Source organism: Miniopterus natalensis, chromosome 20 (assembly GCF_054644295.1).
Source record: "Miniopterus natalensis isolate mMinNat1 chromosome 20, mMinNat1.hap1, whole genome shotgun sequence".
Taxonomy (NCBI): Eukaryota; Metazoa; Chordata; class Mammalia; order Chiroptera; family Miniopteridae; genus Miniopterus; species Miniopterus natalensis.
Window position 1 is genome coordinate 16,232,106 of NC_142100.1, and position 20,729 is coordinate 16,252,834.

At 51.1% G+C, this 20,729-nt stretch overlaps 1 protein-coding gene across 2 annotated transcripts in view; it reads left to right on the forward strand.

The window, feature by feature from the left end:
- The window catches only part of ZMAT5 (zinc finger matrin-type 5), a 22,952-nt gene continuing 2,223 nt past the window's right edge, over window positions 1–20,729 (forward strand). The window contains exons 1-5 of one of the 2 annotated variants that reach the window (XM_016198585.2): window positions 1–58; window positions 10,588–10,741; window positions 14,141–14,203; window positions 15,575–15,655; window positions 16,767–16,878. In XM_016198585.2, coding sequence (XP_016054071.1) covers window positions 10,615–10,741; window positions 14,141–14,203; window positions 15,575–15,655; window positions 16,767–16,878 — 383 coding nt within the window. In that variant the 5' untranslated portion in view covers window positions 1–58; window positions 10,588–10,614. Of the gene's footprint in view, window positions 59–557; window positions 634–10,587; window positions 10,742–14,140; window positions 14,204–15,574; window positions 15,656–16,766; window positions 16,879–20,729 lie in introns of those variants that run through there. The other variant, XM_016198586.2, reaches the window with a different exon arrangement.

Here is a 20,729-nt window from a genome sequence, read left to right on the forward strand (position 1 = left end):
TTCGCGACGCAAGAGCGCAGGAGGAGGAACTCAGAGCTTTACTGCCCGACATAGCCAGGTACCTTCTTTGGCGGGACGTCGAGGGTCGAGTCTTAGCTTCCTTTCCCTCACGGGAGGACTTGCGCTCTTCTTTCTAAGTCCGCGCTCCTCGCGGTGGGACGCACCATTTAACAGGATGGGGAGTAGATACAGGAGCGAGGGGGCCGGGCGTCCGGTCCCCAGCTCGTCGCTATCCCGGTCTCCTCTATCAGTTTCAAGTTCAGGGCTCAATTTCAGTCTGTGGCAAAAAGTCAGGTTCTGGGGGCTGAACCCCTCTTCCCAGCTTCAGGGAAAGAGGGGTTCTTCTGGCCGTGCTTTCACTTTCCCTCATCTCTGGGCTTCATAGCTGAGAATCCTGGCCTGCAAGGCAGGAGAACTCACACCATCATTACTACTTGAGAATAGAAAGAGCAAGGGCTTTGGAGTACTAGGGCCGTCACCAAATGTCTTATTTGTCTATTTATTTATTTATCCTCTCCCGAGGATGTTTTTTGAAATTGACTTTTAGAGCGAGAGGAAGGGAGAGAGAGAGAAACATCGATGTGAGAGATGTTTCCGCACGCACCCCAAGCTGGGATCGAACCTGCAATCTAGGTATGTGCTCTGAATGGGAATCGAACCCGAAAGTTTTTGGCGTACTGGACGACACTCCAACTGAGCTACCCGTCCAGGGCAACAAATATTTTATGAGCACCTTCTCTGGGCCATGCGCAGGGAACTCAGCAGTAATGCCTGCTTAGGGGACTGGGAGGAAAAGTGTGAAATGCTCTACATCCCTGATGAGTTATCCTTACTATGGTTATTCTCTATTTGCAAAGCATCCTAGTAGCCCCTTGGGATAGTAAGTTGTGAAGCTTCTGGGAAAGAATTCTTATGTGTTGCTAACAACAAATCTGGCTGATGGGAAGTTCAGAGGAGAAAGAATTATTTCTGTGGGATGGGTGGGGAAGACCACAGAGAGTTATGTTGTGGCTTGTTTTATTTTTGTCTTTTTAGTTAATTCTCTTTGGAGCAACAATTTTGTTTTGTTTTGTTTATCCTCACCTGAGGATATTTTTTCCATTGATTTTTTTAGAGAGAGAGAGAGAGAAACATTGATTGACTGCCTCCCGCAGGGGCCTCAACCAGGGCCAGGATCAAACCTGCAATCCAGGTACATGCCCTTGATCAGGAACCGAACCTGCTGGCACTCTAACCATTGAGCCACACTGACCAGGGCTGAAGCAACAATTTTTAAAAACCAAATTTTCTGTAAGCCATCAAATTCAACTTAGAAATTATTATTCTATACATAAACCTAGAAAAAAATAAAAGTGAAATTAACTTTTCCTTGGAGTAATGTTGAACAAACTAAATTCCTTTAAACACTCAGCCCTATTAACAGCCTAATTGCATTCCCTTACACATTTAATTCCACTTATAAATGTAATATATTTGATTTTCTTTTTAAGTATTTCAGATACATAACCTGACAAGCATAATTTCCCCAGAAGACTTAAACAGTTACTAGGAAATCTAATAAATTAAACTTATAAACAATAAATTTTAAGGTCTTGTAAATAGTTCAGTACTTTTAATAGATAATCAAATTCTTTTATGTCACTGGTTCTCAGTCTGGGGAACTAAAAAAATATATCTCTGATATTAAATTAGGTTATGGGGGGCACCTTTAGTATCTTTTATAGCATCCCAGGTGATCCTAATATGTAGCAAGTCATTGCTAACCTCACAACTTAAAATCACAAGTCTAATACCAATTACTCTCATATATTTTATCAATTACCTAACTATATATTTTAGCTTTTATATGTTAAATTGGAATTACATTGCTTATCTGTTATATACTCAACATGTCAAATTCTTTCCAATGTTACTGATACTTTTAAATACCAAGTATACACTGATTATTATAAAATTCAGGAAGGAACATAAATACAGGCAGGGCAAAAGTAGGTTTACAGTTGTGAGTACATGACACAGAGTTTTTTCTTGTATTATTATTTATTAATTGTATTCTTTTTCATACGAACAACTGTAAACCTACTTTCCCCCACCCTGTACAATGAGTGATTTATTCCACTCCCTCTATTTTCAATTCTGAATTTTCCTGGAGTGTGACAGAACACATAGCCAGTAAGAAAACAGTTTTATTCTCTCTAATGAATTGCGATTAGCATGCCAATCAAATGGGGGTTACCATTTCAGCAAGCTCACCAATTTGTGACACAAATTGGGGGCTGTGTCTACCCAGGGTCACTGTCCCTTTGGATGCAGGGAATAGAGAGGACAATGAGCAGAAGCTTGCTCCCCCAGGTTTTTGTTTCTTAGCAGGTGCCTACTAGCAGGTGCTAGACTCACTGGTTAAAATGCAGGTTTCTTGGCCTCCCTCCAGATCTGCTGGGTCAGAATTCTGGAGATCTGAATTCAGGAGACTTCATTTTTAATAAACTCCACACAGGGAGCCATGGAAAAATTTGAGCAGGAGTCATTTTAAGAGGATTGATCTGATGATGCCCAGGGTACATAAACTGGGGAGGTTGGTACAGATGCAAGAAGGTGAGACCTGACTTGGGCAGCAGTGATGGTGATAACAGAGAGTCAGATGGTATTTGAAGCCCAGACTGGGGGGAGGCACAGGCAGTTCTGAGTCTGGATATCTGGTTCAGGAGCCTCCTTCAGACTATTTTTACCTTCCCTATTTGGAAACTCTAGCCTCCTGGGACCTGTAACTATCTGATGAGAAACTGTGTCTCCAGCCTGCAGCTCCCTGGAGCCCGATTTGGGTTCAGCTGACGTTCACAGGGCCAGGTCTATGTGGAATCAGGGTGTACCCTGTGAGCCTTTAGCCAGGGACTGAGGGAAATGTCTACCTTAGATCCCTTTCAAGGTTCATTCTGGTGAACCAGGTCATTGGTTCATCCATAGTATCTCCTAAGGAAGAAGGAATAGGATTTATCCCTGCCTGACAAATTTCCCTCTTTTTAAGGGAAATTTTTGGGGAAATTTAAAAACAGTACATGCTAAATGTAGAAACTTAGAAAAATAGAAAAACTCAAAATGAAGGGAAAAAAATCCTGCACAGAATTCTATTATCCAGACATAACCACAGTAAATATTTTGTATCTTCTGTAGTCTTTGTATGTGTGTGTGTTGGGGTGGGAGGTTCTTTCTCCTTAAAAAAGTGGTAGTATACATACTGTGGTGGTAACGAGTCATTTTTATTTGGCAATGTGGAGGAACATTTGTCCATATAAAGGAATCATTCCTTTTGCCTTGATTTTTAATGGCTGTGCACAGTACTCCATTAACCAGATATGGCTCATGCTCTACTCCTGCTTCTGGCCAGCTGTGGGTAAGATGAGGATAACAGGCTTTGTGCATTATGCCCTTGAGCCTCCGCTCCCCACCCCACTTGGGACTCTGCACAGCCTGCTGTGCTGTGTGGTGAGCACTGGATGGATAATTGTCAGTTCATACTGTTGGAAATCTAGATTTCAGTTTTAGGATGAGCTACACTGCAGCAACCACCTTGGTACCTAGATCTTTGAGATCATCTCTGATCATTTCCTTGGAGGAGTTCTCTGTTGGATTGCAGGTACCCTTCTTGGGTGCCCCATGGCACAGAGCTTGTTACCTAGAACTGTTACTGCGGCACATCTGTCAGCCACTCCCAGCAAAGAAATGCACCTTCTTATGAGACAGGGACTTTGTGTCATGAAATGTGAACCCCAGTTTGGCAGAGAGGAGGTGCTCAGCAAATGTTTGGCTGGAGAATGAATGAGTAAAAAGGGAACTGTGGAACTCTAGGGCTGTGTATGGGTGACTGGGGGGTGGAGGGGTTCCTTTGACTTGACTCAGGAGTGATTTTTTTTTTTTTTTTGGATATGGGGCAGTTTGTAGCCATCATGGATCATAAAGTGATTTAGTTTTTTCATGTATTCCAATGTATTCACTAGTTATTGCTATATAACAAATTACCCCAAAACTTAGCAACTTAACATAACAAACATTATCTCATACTGTTTCTGAGGGTCAGGAATTTGGGAGTGGCTTAGCTGGGTAGTTCTGTCTCAGACTCTCCGACTAGGTTGCAGTCAAGCTTGGGCTGCATTCATCTAAAGGCTTGACTAGGGCTGGAGGGTTCACTTCCAAGCTTATTCACATGGCTGGTAACAGGAGGTTTCAGTTCCTTGCCTCATGGACCTCCCCACAGGGTGCTCACAGTATGGCAGCCAGCTTCCCCCAAAGCAAGTGATTAGAGGAAGGGAGACACAGGATGGAAGCCACGGTGTCTTTTGTAACTTGATCTTGAAAGTGACATACTGTCTCCTCTGCTCTATTCTCTTAGTTACACAAAACCACGATACAGCTTAGAAGGGAACAGCACACGGTACCAACATGAGGAGGTGGCATCATTGTGGGCCACAGCTAGTCGCCACATCCACAAATGAGCCTTGAGCACCGTCAGCATGTCAGGCACTGTGCACTTAGCATGCATGATTCATCCTCATAGTAATCTTATGAAATAGTATCATTACCTTCATCTTCCAGATGAGGCTCAGAGGGTAAATAGTTTGCTGAGAGTTTCACAGACTGAAAGTGGCAGTGTTGGGATTCAGACCTGGGTTGAATGATTATAGTAGGGATTGACTTGGGTGATCAGTGTGACTTTGGGCTAGCTCTCACCCTCTCGGTTCTTCAGTCCATCACCTGCTACCTTAGACCAGCATTTCTCCCATTGTGGCCTGTGGACTCTGCATCAGAGCCTCCCTAGATCCTGGCCCTCTCCCAGACCTGCTGAGTTAGAAATTGCTGTGGGTGGGGGCCCCACTGCCTTATACTGCTAGAAGTAAGGTGATGCCCCTCACTCCAAGGGGTGGAACTGAACGAGGTCAGGATGAGAAAGCTGTGTGGTTGCTATAAAACACCAGAACATCTGAGGGAGACCCCTAACATATTGGGGCTCCTATCAGGGAAGACATCTGGTTCTTCTTGGCACTTCTGTTGGAGCTGATTCCTAAGTGGGCAATCTCTGGGCCCCCCCACAGGGCAGTTCTGATGCCATCCACTCCAGACGGCAAGCATATGTGGTGCTGGGACATTGCCATGCTCCTAGTGGGTGTGCAATAAAGCCGTTTGGCTGTGGTTTGCTGTTTACCTGGGGTCTGGCAGTGCCAAAATTAGAAGAAATGACAGGTGAGCTTGAGGGCGGCATGTGGCGAGCACAAGTCCTGGATAATTACAGTGTGTGTCCCAGCCCCTGGCCACAACGGAGCTTTTGGCTTATTTTAGCCTTGTGCCAAAGCTAGCTCTGTACCTGAGACGCACACAGGGAAAGGAACCGAGAATATCAATGAAGCACAAATGTCTGCCCCATGACAGCCGCACAACAGAGAAGTGGGATGGGGAAAGAATGGGTTCAGACCCCGGTGTGAATGCTGGCTCTGGTACGCCCTGGCTGTGGGGCCTTGGCACGTGGCTTCACATGTGGTGTGGGCTCCACAAGAGGTTGTGTGGGGGTCCTCAGTGCTGCCCACCAGCAGCACTCAGGCTGATGAGAATGCTCATTAATTATCAGTGTCTCCCCTAGCTGTGGCTTTGAGCAAATTGGGAAGAACCTGTATCCTTCTCTGGGAAATGGACACCTTGATAGAGAGGGTCTCTGTGAGGATGGAATAAGGGAATGAAAGCCATGTGCCTCACACAAGAGGATCAAATCTGAAGCTCTCTTCCCGCACCCACCGCACCCCCATTCTCTTCTTTTCTTTTATCCCACAGTATCTCAACCAGTTGGTAATCTTTCCCTTGAGCTCAGAAGACAAGTCAGGTGCCAGGGAGTGGCCAGGTGTGGTTTAAGTCGGTAGAGCCGGGCTCTGCCGGTGGCAGAAGTCCTGCAGGGAGGGTGGTGGTGGCAGTGAGACACCTGCCTTTGGGGCCTTCTGTGTCTCTCTTCTCAGTCATCTTTATTCATCCTCGTTGTCCCCAGACTCAAGCTGCAGAAGAAGAGGGCATGGCAGATGCTGTTAGTAAGCACAGGGTGGGAGGCTCGGGTCCTGCAGGCTCATTCCACAAGCAGTCGTGTGTGCGAGGCCCTGTGCCAGATGCTGGGTGCAGCAGTTGCACAGACAGACAGAACTCTCTGCTCTCACGGAGCCTGTTCGCTAGTGAGGAGCAGGCACATGTGACAATAAACCAACTTGTGAGACGGGAAGACGGGCTGTGGAAAACAGAGCAGATTGTAAGGGGGGACCAAGTGCCTACAGTTGTGACTTCGGCTGCATTTTAAATCAGGTGGTCAGGGTGTGCTCACCAGGAGGGTAGGGGAATGAAGCTCCTGGACAATAAATAATTACAGCCTCCATTGGAGCTCTAACTATATGCTGGCATTTTAATATACTACTACCTTGGTAAATCCATAGCAGCAGTGGGGTTCCTGTTTTATAGCTAAGCACAGACTCGGAGATGAAATGACTTTCCAGGGGTCACCCAGCCGTTAAGTGACAGCGCCGGGATTCGGACCCAGACCTATGTTACCCCAGAGGATTGTCCCAAGGAGACAGCTGTCACCTGGCACATGCTGTTGCAGCCATGGACCTGGTTGCTGGGACTGGGAGGGTGGCTCCACCTGTGTCCCCAGCAAGGAAGTGGGACCCGATTTTTCTCTGGCAGGGCCTTGCTCGCAGGCTGCTGAGCGTGCCAGCCCAAGGGTGAGGATGAATCACAGCGGAGAGGGCCAGCTTAGGCAGCAGCCATGGTGGTGCCTGAGTGTCATCAGAGGTGTCCAGCTGTCCCCATCCCCTTTCCCTGACCTTCCACGTAGGGCTGTCAGGTGCAGTGGTGCACGTTGTGCCTTGTGCAAGGACACCTGGCTGAGGGGTGAGTCGGAGTGAAATGTGCTCTGCTTGCCAAGTTATGTGTCTGACCGGTGCTGTGTCTGTCCAGAGAGTTCTGCAGCCACACCTTGTCCTGATGTGTGCCGAGGCACTGGAGCAGGGCGCAGTTGGGCCAGAAGTTCACACTTAGGCAATGCTGGGTGAGGTCACCTTGCCGAAGGCCAGCTCCTCCCAAAGGGCCTCTGCCTCCATGGGGAAGTCCTGTGAGATGGGTGGGAATTCCTGGCCCTCTAGAGCCTGCCTGCTCCCCTGACACCATCCCCGGGCAGGGCGGGACTCTGCACAACTGCTGTGAAGAGCAGGTATTTGGGCCTATCATGGGGCTGAGGTTCCCATCCCTCCTCTGCCTTATTCTGTGTACTTCAGAAACTCACTTCCCCTCTCCTGACCTCAGTTCCCTCATCTGTAATACCTATCAGCTGACCCCAAGGTCACTTGGTCAGTGGCATCCCGTTCCTTGTTCTGAGCCATTGTTTTCTGAAATACAGACTGTTTGAAGGCTGATAACAATGATGACAGCCAACATTTTTTGAGGCCTCCTGTGATCCAGGCTCTGCATTACTTGACATATGTGTGTGGCTGATCTGACTCTCACAGTAACTGCTGGGGTGGGACTACATTATCCCAGTTTTCACAGGAAGAAACTGAGGCCAGAAGTTAACTGCTCAAGATCACAGAGTTTGAAAGCAGTAGTACCTGGATTTAAACTCGGGTGGTCTGGAGAAGCCCTTAGGATGGTCTAGTTTGCCCGCCTGCCTGCCTGCTGCTTCACACATGGGGAAACAGGCCCAGAGAGGGCAAGTGCAGGAGTCACAGCCTCACCTGGCAGACCTGGGACTAGACTGTGGGATCTGTTGACCCATCCTGAGCACTTTCTCTGTGCCAGATGGGGGTTAGCCGGCGGGGGGCGGGGGGGGCATAGGATGGCATGGCTGGGCAGTATTGCTGCTGCAGCTGGTTTGCCTCCCACTTTGTATGTGTGTGAGAGAAGGGAAAATAGGAATACATACACATACACACACATGCACACAGCCCAACCCCAAAGGGGTTATCATGTGGGTCAGAGTGTTGCTGAGCCTTGATTTCTCAGTGGTTTGGTGGGAGGCTTTCTCAGCAGACTTGAGCCCCAGGCACCGTGAGACCTACTCTCACCTTTCTAGCTATGAGACCTGGAGCACCTCACAGCACTGCTCTGAGCCACAGTTTCCTAATTATAATACATACCTCTTGGGGTTCAAAGGGGCCACCTCCTGGGGGTGTAGTGAGTGACTCATAAAGGAAAACTGTCATCAGTATGATTTGTCGGGAGGAGACATTTGTAAGTGATTAGGAGGGGCTCTAGAGCCATTCTGCCTGGATTCAGCCCAGCTCCGCTGCTTTCTGGCAGCATGACCTTGGCTAAGTCACTTTATTTATTGGAGCCTCAGTGCCTTCTTCTGAAAAGGTGTAGTAGGTCCTACCACATAGGTTGTCCTGAGACGATGCAATTTATAAAGATTTTAACCCAGTGCCAGTACATAGTAGGTGCACAATAAATCAAGTAATAGGTAACATTTATTGAGCACTTGCTCAGTGCTGGGCATTATTAGTATCATTTATATTGCTAGTACTCTTGTTAATAATTCATTTGGAGCAGCAAATTTCTGTGTACCACTCCGCAAACAGGCAACCAGTCAGACCTACCACCTCATTCCTACACTGAAAGTAGAGGCCTAGAGAGGGGAAGTGACTTGCCTAAGGTCACACAGCTGGCTGCTCAGTTTCCAAGCGTGGTTTTGTCCAGCCAAGTCTGCTGCAGAGCCACTGTTTCGTCTCAGTCTCCCAGAGGGACATCCCTCCCTCTGCCCCTCCCCTCCCCATTACTCTCCAGAGCCAGCAGCTCCTCAGAGCTTCAAGCTTTGTGAATGGCTTGGTTTAGCTCTCGGTCATTAAACGTTCATCGCTTACAATTTCAATCCAATTCCTATAAGTTTATTGGCAAGACGGGGTGTATTAGAGCTGCCAAATTTAATATATCAAGTTCATGTGTCTGGGATGCGGTTTCTCAGCAGTAACTGGAGAAAAGAGAGGTTTTATATGTTTTCATTTTGAATGACTGTCTGTTCCTAATCCCATTATAGCCCTTGACTTAATGGCTGCTGTCCCCGTCTGCTGCAGGAGCAGCTTTCTCCAACAGCCTGCATGGCTTCCTGGACTGTCCAGGGGGCTTGTTTGTCTTCATGTCTTTCTCCAGTCTCTTCTTTACAAGATGCCTTTCCCCATCTGTCTACCCTGTGGGTCAGGTCCCAGCTTTATATTTATTTGCCAGATCCTGGGAGTCTGGAGCTTGTGCTGCTAGCCTGAGCTGCTATCTCATGACCTTGGGGAAGCCACCTGTCTTTGTTCTCTGGGCCTCGGGAACCTGTTCTTTGAAATGAAGGGTCAGAATATAGGACCTGAAGGTTGAGGATCTTGTCTGGGCTCAACCTGTGCAGATCCTACTCATGGCGCAAGGGTTGGCCATGAGAGTCATAGAATCACCCCCTGCCTTGGGCTGCAGATCTCCTGGGTCAGGAGTGGCAGCTGTGGTCACCATGGCTGAAGGGTCTTAAGAGTCTTATAGCCCTGAGACATTCTCATTTCTTTCTGTGATTGGCTGGGGACCTGCCACTTGAGAGTTTAGCCAGTGTCCTTGGGAAGCCTTTTGCATTTCTGCCTGAGCCTCTGGCTTCTCTAATCACTGAGCTAGCTGTGGAAGAGAGGCCACTTGGCAGCTGGATTTTAGGGGACCTGGGTTTCCCTTGTGCTTACCAGCTGTGTGACCTTGGGCAAGTCCTCTTTCTGAATCTCAGTTGTCCCTTAAGGAAAATGGGAATTAATTTGTTTATTCAACAATATTCGGTTTCCTATTACGTACCACACACCACTTTGGGTGCTGGAGCATCAGCAATAAACAAAACAAAAATATCTCTGCCTGTGTGGCTTTATCTTCCTACTGGGAGAAAAAGATAATAAATGTAACAGGTAACTTATTACTTCACAGGTGATAAAAATGAAGCAGGAAATGGGGAAAGCTAAATGGAGGGTGGAAGGTTCTGCCATTTTAAAGAAAGTGATCACGTTAGCTCACTGAGAAAGGTAGTGTTTGAGCAAAGATTGCAGGAGTCAAGTGAGCAAGCTTGGCAGGTACCAGGGGAGAGCATCCAGGCGGAGGGAACAGCATGGAAACGCCGGGAGGTGGGCACATGCCTGGCATGTGTGAGGAGCAAAGAGGCCTATGTGGCTGGCATAGAGAGAACAGTCGAGAGGAGATCCGAGGTGTGGAGGGTGGCAGCTGGCCAGAGGGTGTAAGGTGGTGGTTCCCTGGCTACGTATGAAAATTTCCTGGGGAATTTTAAAAAGTACTGATGCCCGGGCCTCATCCACTCTGGTTCTGCTCTAACTGGCCTAGGGTGGAGGCTGGGCATCAGAATTGTTAAAAATCCCTCTGAAATGAGGCCCATGTAGCTCCTCATGAGCTCTCATGAGTTTTAAATGAAATGGTGTGTGCACGGAAAGCCTTCCTCACGCAACCCAGGCCTGGCTCTCAGGGAGTGCTCAGTTGAGGTGGTTGTGCGTGGACTTCAGTGTGTGGCGTTTCCTCCGTGTTCTGACTGAGTGCTTTGTGACTTCCCAGGCAGTGGCAGCACCTGGCACAGTGGCCATGGGGAAGCGTTACTTCTGCGACTACTGTGACCGCTCCTTCCAGGACAACCTCCACAACCGCAAAAAGCACCTGAATGGGCTGCAGCATCTCAAGGCCAAGAAGTCCTGGTATGACATGTTCCGAGGTGGGTGCTTGCTGGCTCGGCTGCCAGTCTGATGCAGCCGCGCTCTTTGCTCTTTCTTACCATCAGACAAGGAAGCGCCGTGGGCCAGTGTCCCCTAGTGCAGAGGGGCCCTCAGAAGGTGAGACTGGAACGTGAGCTCCTTTCCCCAGCAAGCTTGACTGAGGGCTTAGTTCTCAGATGCCCTGCCAGGCTCTGGGGATATTGGGGTGAGAAGTCCTCTCCAAGGAGGTGATGTTTGAGCCAATAGCTGAAAGGTAGGGAAAAGCCAACCACACCATTCTGGGCAGAGGGCATGTAGAAGCAGGCAGCCATGAGCAAAGCACCAGGCGTGGCTCACTTGGTGTGGCTGGACACAGCAAGAGAGAAGAACGGCGGGGGATAAAGCTGGTGGCAGGGCAGGGGCAGCTCATGCTGGGCTGGAGGCCATAGTCAGGGGGATGGGTTGTCCCAAGGGCAGAGAGCAGTCTTTGAGAGGCTTTAGGCAGCAGCCAATGTGACCAGAGCTACATTTGACAGTGATGAGTGACTGCTTTGTAAGCAGTGGTGTGCAGCAAATGGCTGTTGAATGACTGGCTGGACGGCTGAATAACCAAGCTTCTTCCGGGAAAGGCTTCTCAGAGCAGGTGTGACTGGGGCGAATGGGCTAAGGCCGTAAGCAGCTGGCACAGGGCCTGGCACCTCGAGGTGCTCACTACAGGGGAGCTGCTCTGCACTGCTGTCCTTAGACATACACACTGAGCAATAGTGAGGGAGGGGCCAGAAGGTGGCCAGCTAGAAGCCAGATCAAATGGAGAGGGAGCTTGCAGTGGGGTGAGGGGGGACCTAGGGCTCCTGGAATGAGCCAGGGCAGGTTCAATGCTCATTCGGACCTGGGCAGTAGGATTCTGGGAGCCTGGAGGGAAGGAGCTGAATCCTAGCAGCTGAGAAGGAAGGAAAAAGTGATACAGAGAGAGTTCCCTGGTCTGTGACTCAGAATTCACAAAAAAGGAGTGAGTAGCTGCTGCATGCCAGGTACCTTCCATGTTTTGTCATTTGCTTTTCTCAGTAATTCTCTAAGGCAGTGGATCTCAAACCTTGGAGTTAGGATCACCTGGAGACCTTGAAATTAAAAAACGCTGATCCCCTGACCCCCATCTCCAGAGGCAGGTTTGGGGTGGGGCCTAGGCATGGTATTTTGAAAGCTCTCCCAGACTCTCCCCATTTCAGATGAGGAGGCTCACAGGCTTGGATGAAGGAGGGTGGCCAAGGGTCTGGGAGTGGGGGCAGAAGGGTCTCCTGGGTGCCTGGGAAGCCTCTGACTATGGTGTCAGACAGAGACACCCTGTCCCCCAAATCCAACAGTGGCTGGGTCTGTCATTGAACTGGGCCTCAAGATCACCCTGGTGTTTGCTCCTAATCCCGGACTCCCAGCTAAGAACAGCCAGGTCCTAGGGTCCAGGGCGGATCTGCAAAGGCTGTGTTACTTATAGAAAAGGTGAAACAGGTGAGCCCTTCTCAGGGTTCCTGATCCCCAGCACCCCAACCACACGTCCCCAACCACATTCAGTCCTTAGAACAGATCTGTGAGGGAGCCTGGGCTGGCAAGGGGATCCACTGCAGGTGGTGCCTTTGAAAACCAGAGCAGTGGATCACCCCATCCTAGGTCCCTCAGCTGGCATAGAGCTCTTTCCACTTCCTTTAGAGGTTTCCCCAGGGCTCCAGCTTCCCCAGGCAACCACACAGCACAGACTTTGGGAGGGGGACACATGGTATCCCAGCCTGGGCTAGGACTTAATTCTTGCTCTGCTCCCAGCTTCATGACCATGGACAAGTCCCTTAACCCTCAGAGGGCTAACCATCCATCTGCCATGGTCAGGACATGCCCGGGCCCTGGAGCTATGCTGCCTGGGTGTCAGTCCCAAGGTGTCACTCACTCTCACTAATTTAGTCATATGTAAAACAGCCATAAACGCAATACTCACCTCCCAGAGATGTGACAGGGGCTCAGTAATCTCATGATGACTATATGGCATTAAGGGTTCACTAAGTAGGAACAATACCTATAGGACCACAAAAGGATTGGCCTCAGGCCCTTTATCTCCTGGCCTCATTCATTCAGACAACGCCCTGGTAAGTACTTAGCATGTCCTCAGCTCTCAGACAGGCTTACAGGTAAATAAAACAAGATCTCTCCTAAGTGACCTCATGCCCAGTTATAGCAGTGTGTTCTGGGTGGAACCCCTGTCCTACCCAGACCTTCATGCCCTGCCAACCTCTCCCTCTGAGCTCTAGCCACACTGGCCACTGCAGTTACTGTACCCTCTGCAGACATTCCCTTCCTGCTGTCTTCCCCCTCCCCCCAGCCTGGTCCCCCCCATATCAACTCAGGCAGAGTCCTCCAGTATGCCCTCCCCACCCCGCGGGCCAGGTCAGGTCATTCGGCCTCCTGCTAACTGTTTACCCCATTTATATCCACGTGGATTAGTGTGACTGTTGGACTGGAAGGAAGGACCAGGTCTGACTTGTTCTCACCAAATCCTCATCCTGGCACGGTGCCTGGCACACAGGACGTGCTCAGTAAATGTTTGTTAGATGAATGTCTAAATGAATGAGCAAACAGACACAGGGCACCAGAGCAGGTGTTAATATTGGGAGATGAAGCGAGAAGGACCAATGGGGTCAGATCCCGAGGAGCCCTGAACACCAGGCAGAGGAGCAAGGGCTTCTTTGTGCAGGGCCTGGGCCTGAGGTTCTCACCTTCCTCACATGTCTTACTCACAGATTTTGACTGATTGATTCCTTGCCTACCAAGAAGTACACAAAATTTACACCATAAATATGTGATGAAAATAAAGTAGAAAATATCAGAGGAAACCAGGGTTAAGGTTCATATCCAGAAAGACTGTTGCCGAGTCCTGTCAAGGCTGGCGACTGGTCTGACACTGAGAGCCTGCATGGTGTGAGGGGGACAGAGAGAGTATTTCCCAACCTTGGCTGTGGAGCAATGCATGGGCCCTGTTTACTGGGGAGCTTCCTGGGCACCAGAAATTTTTTTTTAGCTTTCTATTTTGAAATAATTATAGATTTATAGGAAGTTGCAAAAACAGGGCAAAAAAGTCTTGTGGTACTAGGATTTAAAAATAAATACAAAAAACCCACACACAACTCCCTAGCTGATTCCATTGTGCAAAGTTCAGATCCTCTGACCTGAAACCTGGTTCTTGCCTTTGGCTGGGTCTAGGTGGGGTGGGAGGGGTTAAAGTCACCCGAAGCTCAGATCCCTCTGCCCAGAATCCCCATCTGTGATTGTCCCCTTTTATACTCCTTTATGGATGGGGAGCGGAGCTCTTTCCTTTCCTGATCTCAGGAAGTACCTGTGTGCAGCTCAGGTCTAAACCTAGCCCCTCTCTCCTCTCACAGATGCAGCTGCCATCTTGCTGGATGAACAGAACAAGCGGCCCTGCAGGAAGTTTCTACTGACAGGTAAAATGTTCTACCCATTTCAGCTTTCCCCTCCTCCCCGGGGACCAGCATGTCCAGTCCAGCCTGCTGGACCTCTGCAGAGCCTCTCTCCCACCCTGGCCACCATCCTGGACCCACTTTGTGGCCTTGGCGCCTCAGATGACTAATCATTTGGGCCTTTCCCCGGGTTGTGCCTTAGGACTTCCAGGGGCTTGTCCTCAGTTCTTCAGACCTAGAATGTGATTTGATCAGCTCAGCCAGAAAAAGCAAGCACTGGGAGATTGCAGGTAAACCCAGGAGACACTGATGGGTGTAATAGACTGGCAGATTAAGTTAGCCCAGGAGCCCGGCTGCCACTGCATTCTCCCTCCCAGCAGGCAGGGCTGGAGACAGTAACAGGTCTGATGATGCTGAGAAGGTTCAGAATTAGAACCCAGGATGCTAGGTGTTGATTTGACTGCTCAATACCTACCTAATAAAGATGCATATAGTTTAAAGAGATAAAAACCTCAGTAAATGAAAGGAGCAAAGGCAGGTGAAAATAAGGGGAGGAAAAATAAGACAAAGGAGACGTAGTCTCCTCTATGCTTGCCTTGAGGTCCTATGTAATCTCTAAGGGTTTGGCCCCGAGCTTCCTAGCAGCCAAGGCAAAGATGAAAACCATGATGATTGACAGGGTGTATAAGGGGACTTAGCATTGGGGAGAGGTATTGCTGTTGACCCAGGGAAGCTAGGTGAATGACTATATTCCCTCAGGAGATGGTGCTGTCCTTAGAATGGCACCAGGCCTGCAGATCAGGGACTTCCCCAAGGACTTCACCTTGATAAGAACACGTCACTGGTAGGTTGTGCTGGCCTAGGATACCTCCAGTCTTATTTTGAGATACATTTTGGTCTTCTCTGTTGAGATTCAGAAAGCCACCCTGGACTTTCTACCTCCTTTAATGGTTCAAAGCTTCCATTAAAGCCTTTCTCCCCAGCAGTGCAGCTGTTCATGCAATTCAAGTGAGCAGACAGGCCACCAGGCGGAAGGCAATGTCCTGGAGAGGAGAGAGGAGGCATGACCTTTTCAGGGACCCACATGTAGTTTGCTGAGGCTGGAGAATAGAAGCTGGGGCCACGGGGTGGTGACAAGCGCCAAGCCTGCAGAGGCTGTGCAATCTAATCACCAATGGCTTCAGTGAGATTTGATCCCCAGCCAGGGAAGGGTTGTGAGCAGGGTATGGTGGGCCAGAAGGCTGCTCATGAGGGTGGCCAGAGAGAGTCAAGTGTTTCTTCCAGGGTTGCTACTCTTTAGTTCCTAAAGTCCTGCCCCTAAAACTCCAGTGACTCCCCTCAGCCCACAGCGGGAGTCCTGCCAGAGCAGTGAATAACTCTGTCTTCTCCACGCAGGCCAGTGTGACTTTGGCCCCAACTGCAGATTTTCCCACATGTCAGAGCGAGACCTGCAGGAGCTGAGTATCCAGGTGGAGGGTGCGTTTTGGTCAAGACCAGGGGCTGGGGTGGGGGTGGGCTGCTGGAGGCGTAGGCAAGATCTGAGGCCTAGGAAGCTGCCCTGTGCCTCCTCACCTTCCTGTCTTTTATGGTGACCTTGTGGGGTACCCTGAGGGCTTCCCCGGTGATGTGGTGGGTGTCAGAAACTGCCACCAAACTGCTGAGGCATGAATGGAGAAGGAGCAGGGGAGCTCTGCCTGTGTCCCCTGCTGGGTTTAAAGTGACAGGCATAGCTTCCCAAGAGCCCTGAGGGTGCACCCCAGCCCTGCCTGGGCTCTGCTGCTAACCTGGCATTCATTCACTTACGTACTCCCTCAGTCAGGCAACATATTGAGCCCCTACTGTGCTCTGGCGACAAGGGGATGAAGAGAGCAGCTTGCCTGCCCTCAGGATCCTCAGGCCTCATGGTCCCAGGGAAGAGCAAGTTCAGCTTCCCCTGGAATCTGGCATGTCTGCCTCTGGGAAATTCACTTCTCACTTCTTCAACTGGAAAACAAGGACGTTCCCATTCAAATTGTCTTTATTGATCACTAGTGTGATTGTTTTCCTCTCGCCCCAGGCTGTATCCCAAACTGTCCCTCCAAGACTCTGACGCCATCTCACACCCAGGTGGTTTGAACTCCATCCATTGCTCCATCTTAATTCAGTGAGCAAAGGTTTTTAGAGGACATTATATGGAAGAAAAATCAGGAAAGCTGAGGCTTCTTCTCGTGCCCAGGGTCAGAGACCTGGCAAGTGGCAGAGACAAGATTCAGATCCTGCTCTGCCCTGTTCTGCAGCCCACACAGCCTCCCTGCACCCAGATTTGAATTCCTCCTGAGGCCCGAGCTCTCTATAGGCATTATCCTGTGTCCAGCTCCAAAAAGCTTAGGAGGTAGTCAGTGTTTCATCTCCATTGGATGGGGAAGCAGAGGGAGGCCCAGAGGGTGGGCCTGGGGAGTTGGCTGCACAGTGGGGACAGGCCAGAGGCTCTGCTCCTGGCCTCCCAGCCTGTGCCCTCCCAGGAAGGTTCCGACTGTGTTGTGGGAGGCTGGGATTCAGGTGGGGGTGAGCGTGCCCTTCACTTGCCTCTGTCTTCCTATCCCCACAGAGGAGAGGCGGGCCAGGGAGTGGCCTCTAGACATAACTGAACTCCCCGAGGGCCATCTGGAGGACTGGCTGGAGAAGAGAGCCAAGCGGCTGAGCTCAGCCCCAAGCAGCAGGTACAGGCCCCATGGGTCCCCTCCTCCCGTGCCCTCCGGGAGCAAGACCCCAGCCAGCTGCCCTGACCTAAAGCTGAACAATCTCCATGAACTGCCCAGGCCTAGGCACCAGATAGGGACTCCCCCTCCCCCAGCAGAGCTCTCCAAGGGAGGGACCATGCGGGGAGCTCTTGGGTCCCCAAGTCCTGGCCAGAGGCACCCGTTTGGAAGTTCCTATTCCTGGGCCTCATCCCCGTGCCTTTGTGGCTCTTCCCTTATTGGAGTCTGTGCTGGTGAAGGGGAGGCCAAGCCTACTTGACTTCACATCACCAGTTCCATTTCCAGAGGGAGGAAGGAGTCTGACTGTGGTTATTGAGTCCCCAGTGTCCCAGTCACTGCTGTGTCCCCTCCAGTGTCCTGCCACATAGGGGAAGTGAGGCTCACAGGAAGGTGAGATGTGCCCAAGGGCACATGGCTGGGGAGAGAAAGAGCTGGGACTACCCAAGTTTGTAAAAACCAGCTTATTGTCATTGTCCCAGGCCTCCATGCGGAGGGGGCTACTGCCTGCACCCAGCACTCAGGATGCTCACAAGCAGATGGGGCACCCTCACTTCTTGCATGGGGAACACCCTGGGTCAAAGGCCCTCATGTTTGTGCTGTGTGCTGTCCCAGGCCCTCTTCTTCAAGCCAGGGCTCCTGGGCTCTTTACCAGGTAGAGGAGAGAGAGGAAGGGAAAGGGGCTAAAGGTTGTGCTTGTGAGCTTCCTATGACTTTGTACAAGTTGCCCCACCCTGGACCACCCTGTTTCAGACCCAGTTATCTCTATGGTATGGCTTCATGGGACAGTGGTGTGGCCTGGGCCAAGGGAGCCTGGTTGGACAGTCTATGGCATGAGGCTTTCCCTCCAGGCACTTCCAGAAGGTACAGGTCAAGCTTCTTATCTTCTCTGTGTTCTAATGAAGAGAGCTTCTTAAGCTATTTTAAAATCAACTTTCATTATTTTTTACCTTTGTTTTAAATCTGTGCCCAGTTTTTGTCCCTCCCACATTGAAAATATAGTACAAAAATGACTCAAATATTGGAGTATGGCATCCTTCCTGCTAGTACTGCCTGAAGTGGTTGTGATTTTGGTCATATGGGCACCCCCCTGGGGGCTGGCCATCGTCATCCAGGGATTTATGTCTTCATCCGGTTGGAGGCCACCCAGAGAGCTCTGGAGGCTTCCCTGCTCTCCCGCTCTGCCCCGCACTGCTCCTTGTATTAGCTACCTGCGTATCCAGCCGCGCTCCTGTGCTTGCTAAGCCATGCTCCCTCCCCTGGCTGCTCGCCTCCCTGCTGTTTCTGGAATAGATCTGCAACTGGGGGGCCACCCTAGACTCTAGAGAATGTGAACCTTTTCCCCCAGCACCTATCCCTCTGGCCACACTTCCAGGGGACCTGCTTTCCTGGCAACCACTTATTCTCTGTGTCCACCTGCCATCCACCTGCCTCCTGAGGGGTTGGAGCCAAAATAAATTCCTCTCTGGGCAGAGCAGTCTATCCAGCCTTGAGAAAAAAGGGTTGTTTGGAGGGAGATGAACATTTATTATTGCTTTTGCCATCGCTGCCCTCTCCCGCAGGCTGGTCATGTGAAAAATGACACCAGAATCCTGGGCCCAAGAGCTTTGGGCTCTACTTCTGCAGGGTGGTGGGAGGTGGATTCGAGGCCACCCCACCCTCTTTGGCTGCCTTACTCTGTTCCCCAAGTCTCCTACCCTCAGGGCAGCCCTGGAAACAGGCTCTCTGGATGTCCATAGCAGCCCCTCTGCGTCTCCTGCCTCCCCTCTGCTCCTCCAGTTCATCCACACAACAGCCCCGACAAGCTTCTGAACCACATGCTGGCCCAGCCCTTGTTTAAACCCTCCTAGGCTTCCTCCACCTTCCCTGCCACCTCCCTGGCCCGTGGGGATCACCTTCTCACCTCTCCCATCTGGGTCTATGCTATACCACTGGACACTTGGCAGCAGCTTAGCTGTGGTGGGTGTATCTGAGTTAGGGGCACCTCGTGCATGCTATTTTCCTCGACCTGTAGTTGTATGTCCCCTCCTCCCCCACGCCTGGCAATGTCAGATACATCCCTCAGGCTCAGCTAAGACATCTCCCCTTCCAGCCCCCAGGCCTCCCGTCGTGGCCCTGAGCTTGCATTGTTGTCATTCGCACCTGGCTCTGGGTGACATGTGGACTGCATGAGAGAACATGTAGGGGAGCAGGGTCCCCAGTCTGGAGGACTATTTCCTAGGTGTTAGTGCTGTGGGCCACTTGTGGGGACTGGTCTGGTAGCCCCTCTTTCCCCTCTGGGTGTCTGTTTCCTCTCCTGGGGCACAGGGCACAGGTGTTTGCCTGGCCTGCCCTTGGCCACCCAGACTTGAGGGCCCTAAACCCACAGGCTGACAGAGCCTTCAGGGTGCGCTGGGCTACCCCTCCTGTAAAAGGGGAAATGGAGGCCCCATGGGGCCCCAGCCCAGTGCATTGTGCCTTGTCCCTCAGCAGACTGACCCTGAGGGACCTGCCAAGAGCAGCTGCGGGAGGCGGGAGGGAGAGGGCGGCAGGAGGGAGAGGCCAGCCTCAGCCAAGCGGACAAATCCCCCAGCGAGGCCTCTGCTTGTCCCTGCCTTCTATTGTTGGCTCTTTAGATTGTGACTTTATCCCTCTTAATCTCCCCCTTCACTCCCCTGTCTGGGCTGGTGCTGCTGTGGCCGCCAGCGTACCTCCTGAAGACTCTCCTTCTGATTAAGACCATGGCTGGGCAAAACCAGAGCTGTTCTTGTCCTTGTGCATGGGACAAACAGGCCAGGAGAGAAGCCACAGTCACGCCACATGTGCAGCTCATTGTCCTCGTGTGCTCTGTGCAGGGCTAGAGGGATACACTTCAGGGGTTCAGGGGCCCATGTGTTTGGGGCCTGGGAATGTGCCAATGTCTGTGAGCACACATGGGGGTGCCCTTCTCCTGGTGGGAGGCCTCAGAGTGCAGGGGCTCTGAGTCCCAGTTGCCCAGAACCTGTCCCATCTTCTAGAAGGTCCAAGGCTCATGGGGAGGGGCTCCCCAAGATCATACCCTATCTGTGGAGAATTGTGGTCACCCCAACCCTGCAGGGAGCCCTGGTTTGGCTGGCAGCTGGGGCTGTCCCTTCCAGCAACTGTGGAGCCTCCCGACTCCCACCCTTCTCTGCAGCTGGGGGAGTTTATGAAATTTCCCCAGTGCCATAAATCATGCTGGGAGCTGCTTTCCGTGCTTTCCAACAAGCGGCTGAGCAGGGATTTCCCCGTCCTCTCACAACAGGAGGCCCCAGACGCTATGTCTGGGCTGCCCAAAGTCCTCAAGTAGGCTCTGTTTAGCCTGTCAGGCCCTGAGAGGGACAGGCCGAGTGGGTACAATGAGGCAAACTCCTGGGTCTCCTGCCCCAAGTCCTGTCCAAACCTCTCACAGATGGCTGGCCAGGAGTTGCTAGGGCCTCACCTTCACTGAAAACTGGGCCTGGGGGTGGGGTGGGGTTGGATGCTGCTGGAGCTAAAGCTGGGGGGGGGGGGGGTCTGGAGCCCATGTGTAGGTCACATTCCAGCCACTCAGCCCTTGTCTTCGGACTGTGTCACTCGGGTATGTGACTAACTCCATATACCGCAGTGGCCTCATCTATGAAATGGGGTTTGCATGGCAATTCTTGATGTTTCTCTAGGCCGTGGTGTCTAGCCTGGAATAGCTAGTCAGTCACAGCACTCAGCGCTGCTGTTTGTCATTGGCAAACATTCACTAGGTGGCTTCCCTGTGCCAGGCCCAGCTCTGGGCACTGGGGGACAGATGGACCCCATCCCTAGTCCCTGGTATCTGCCCTCTG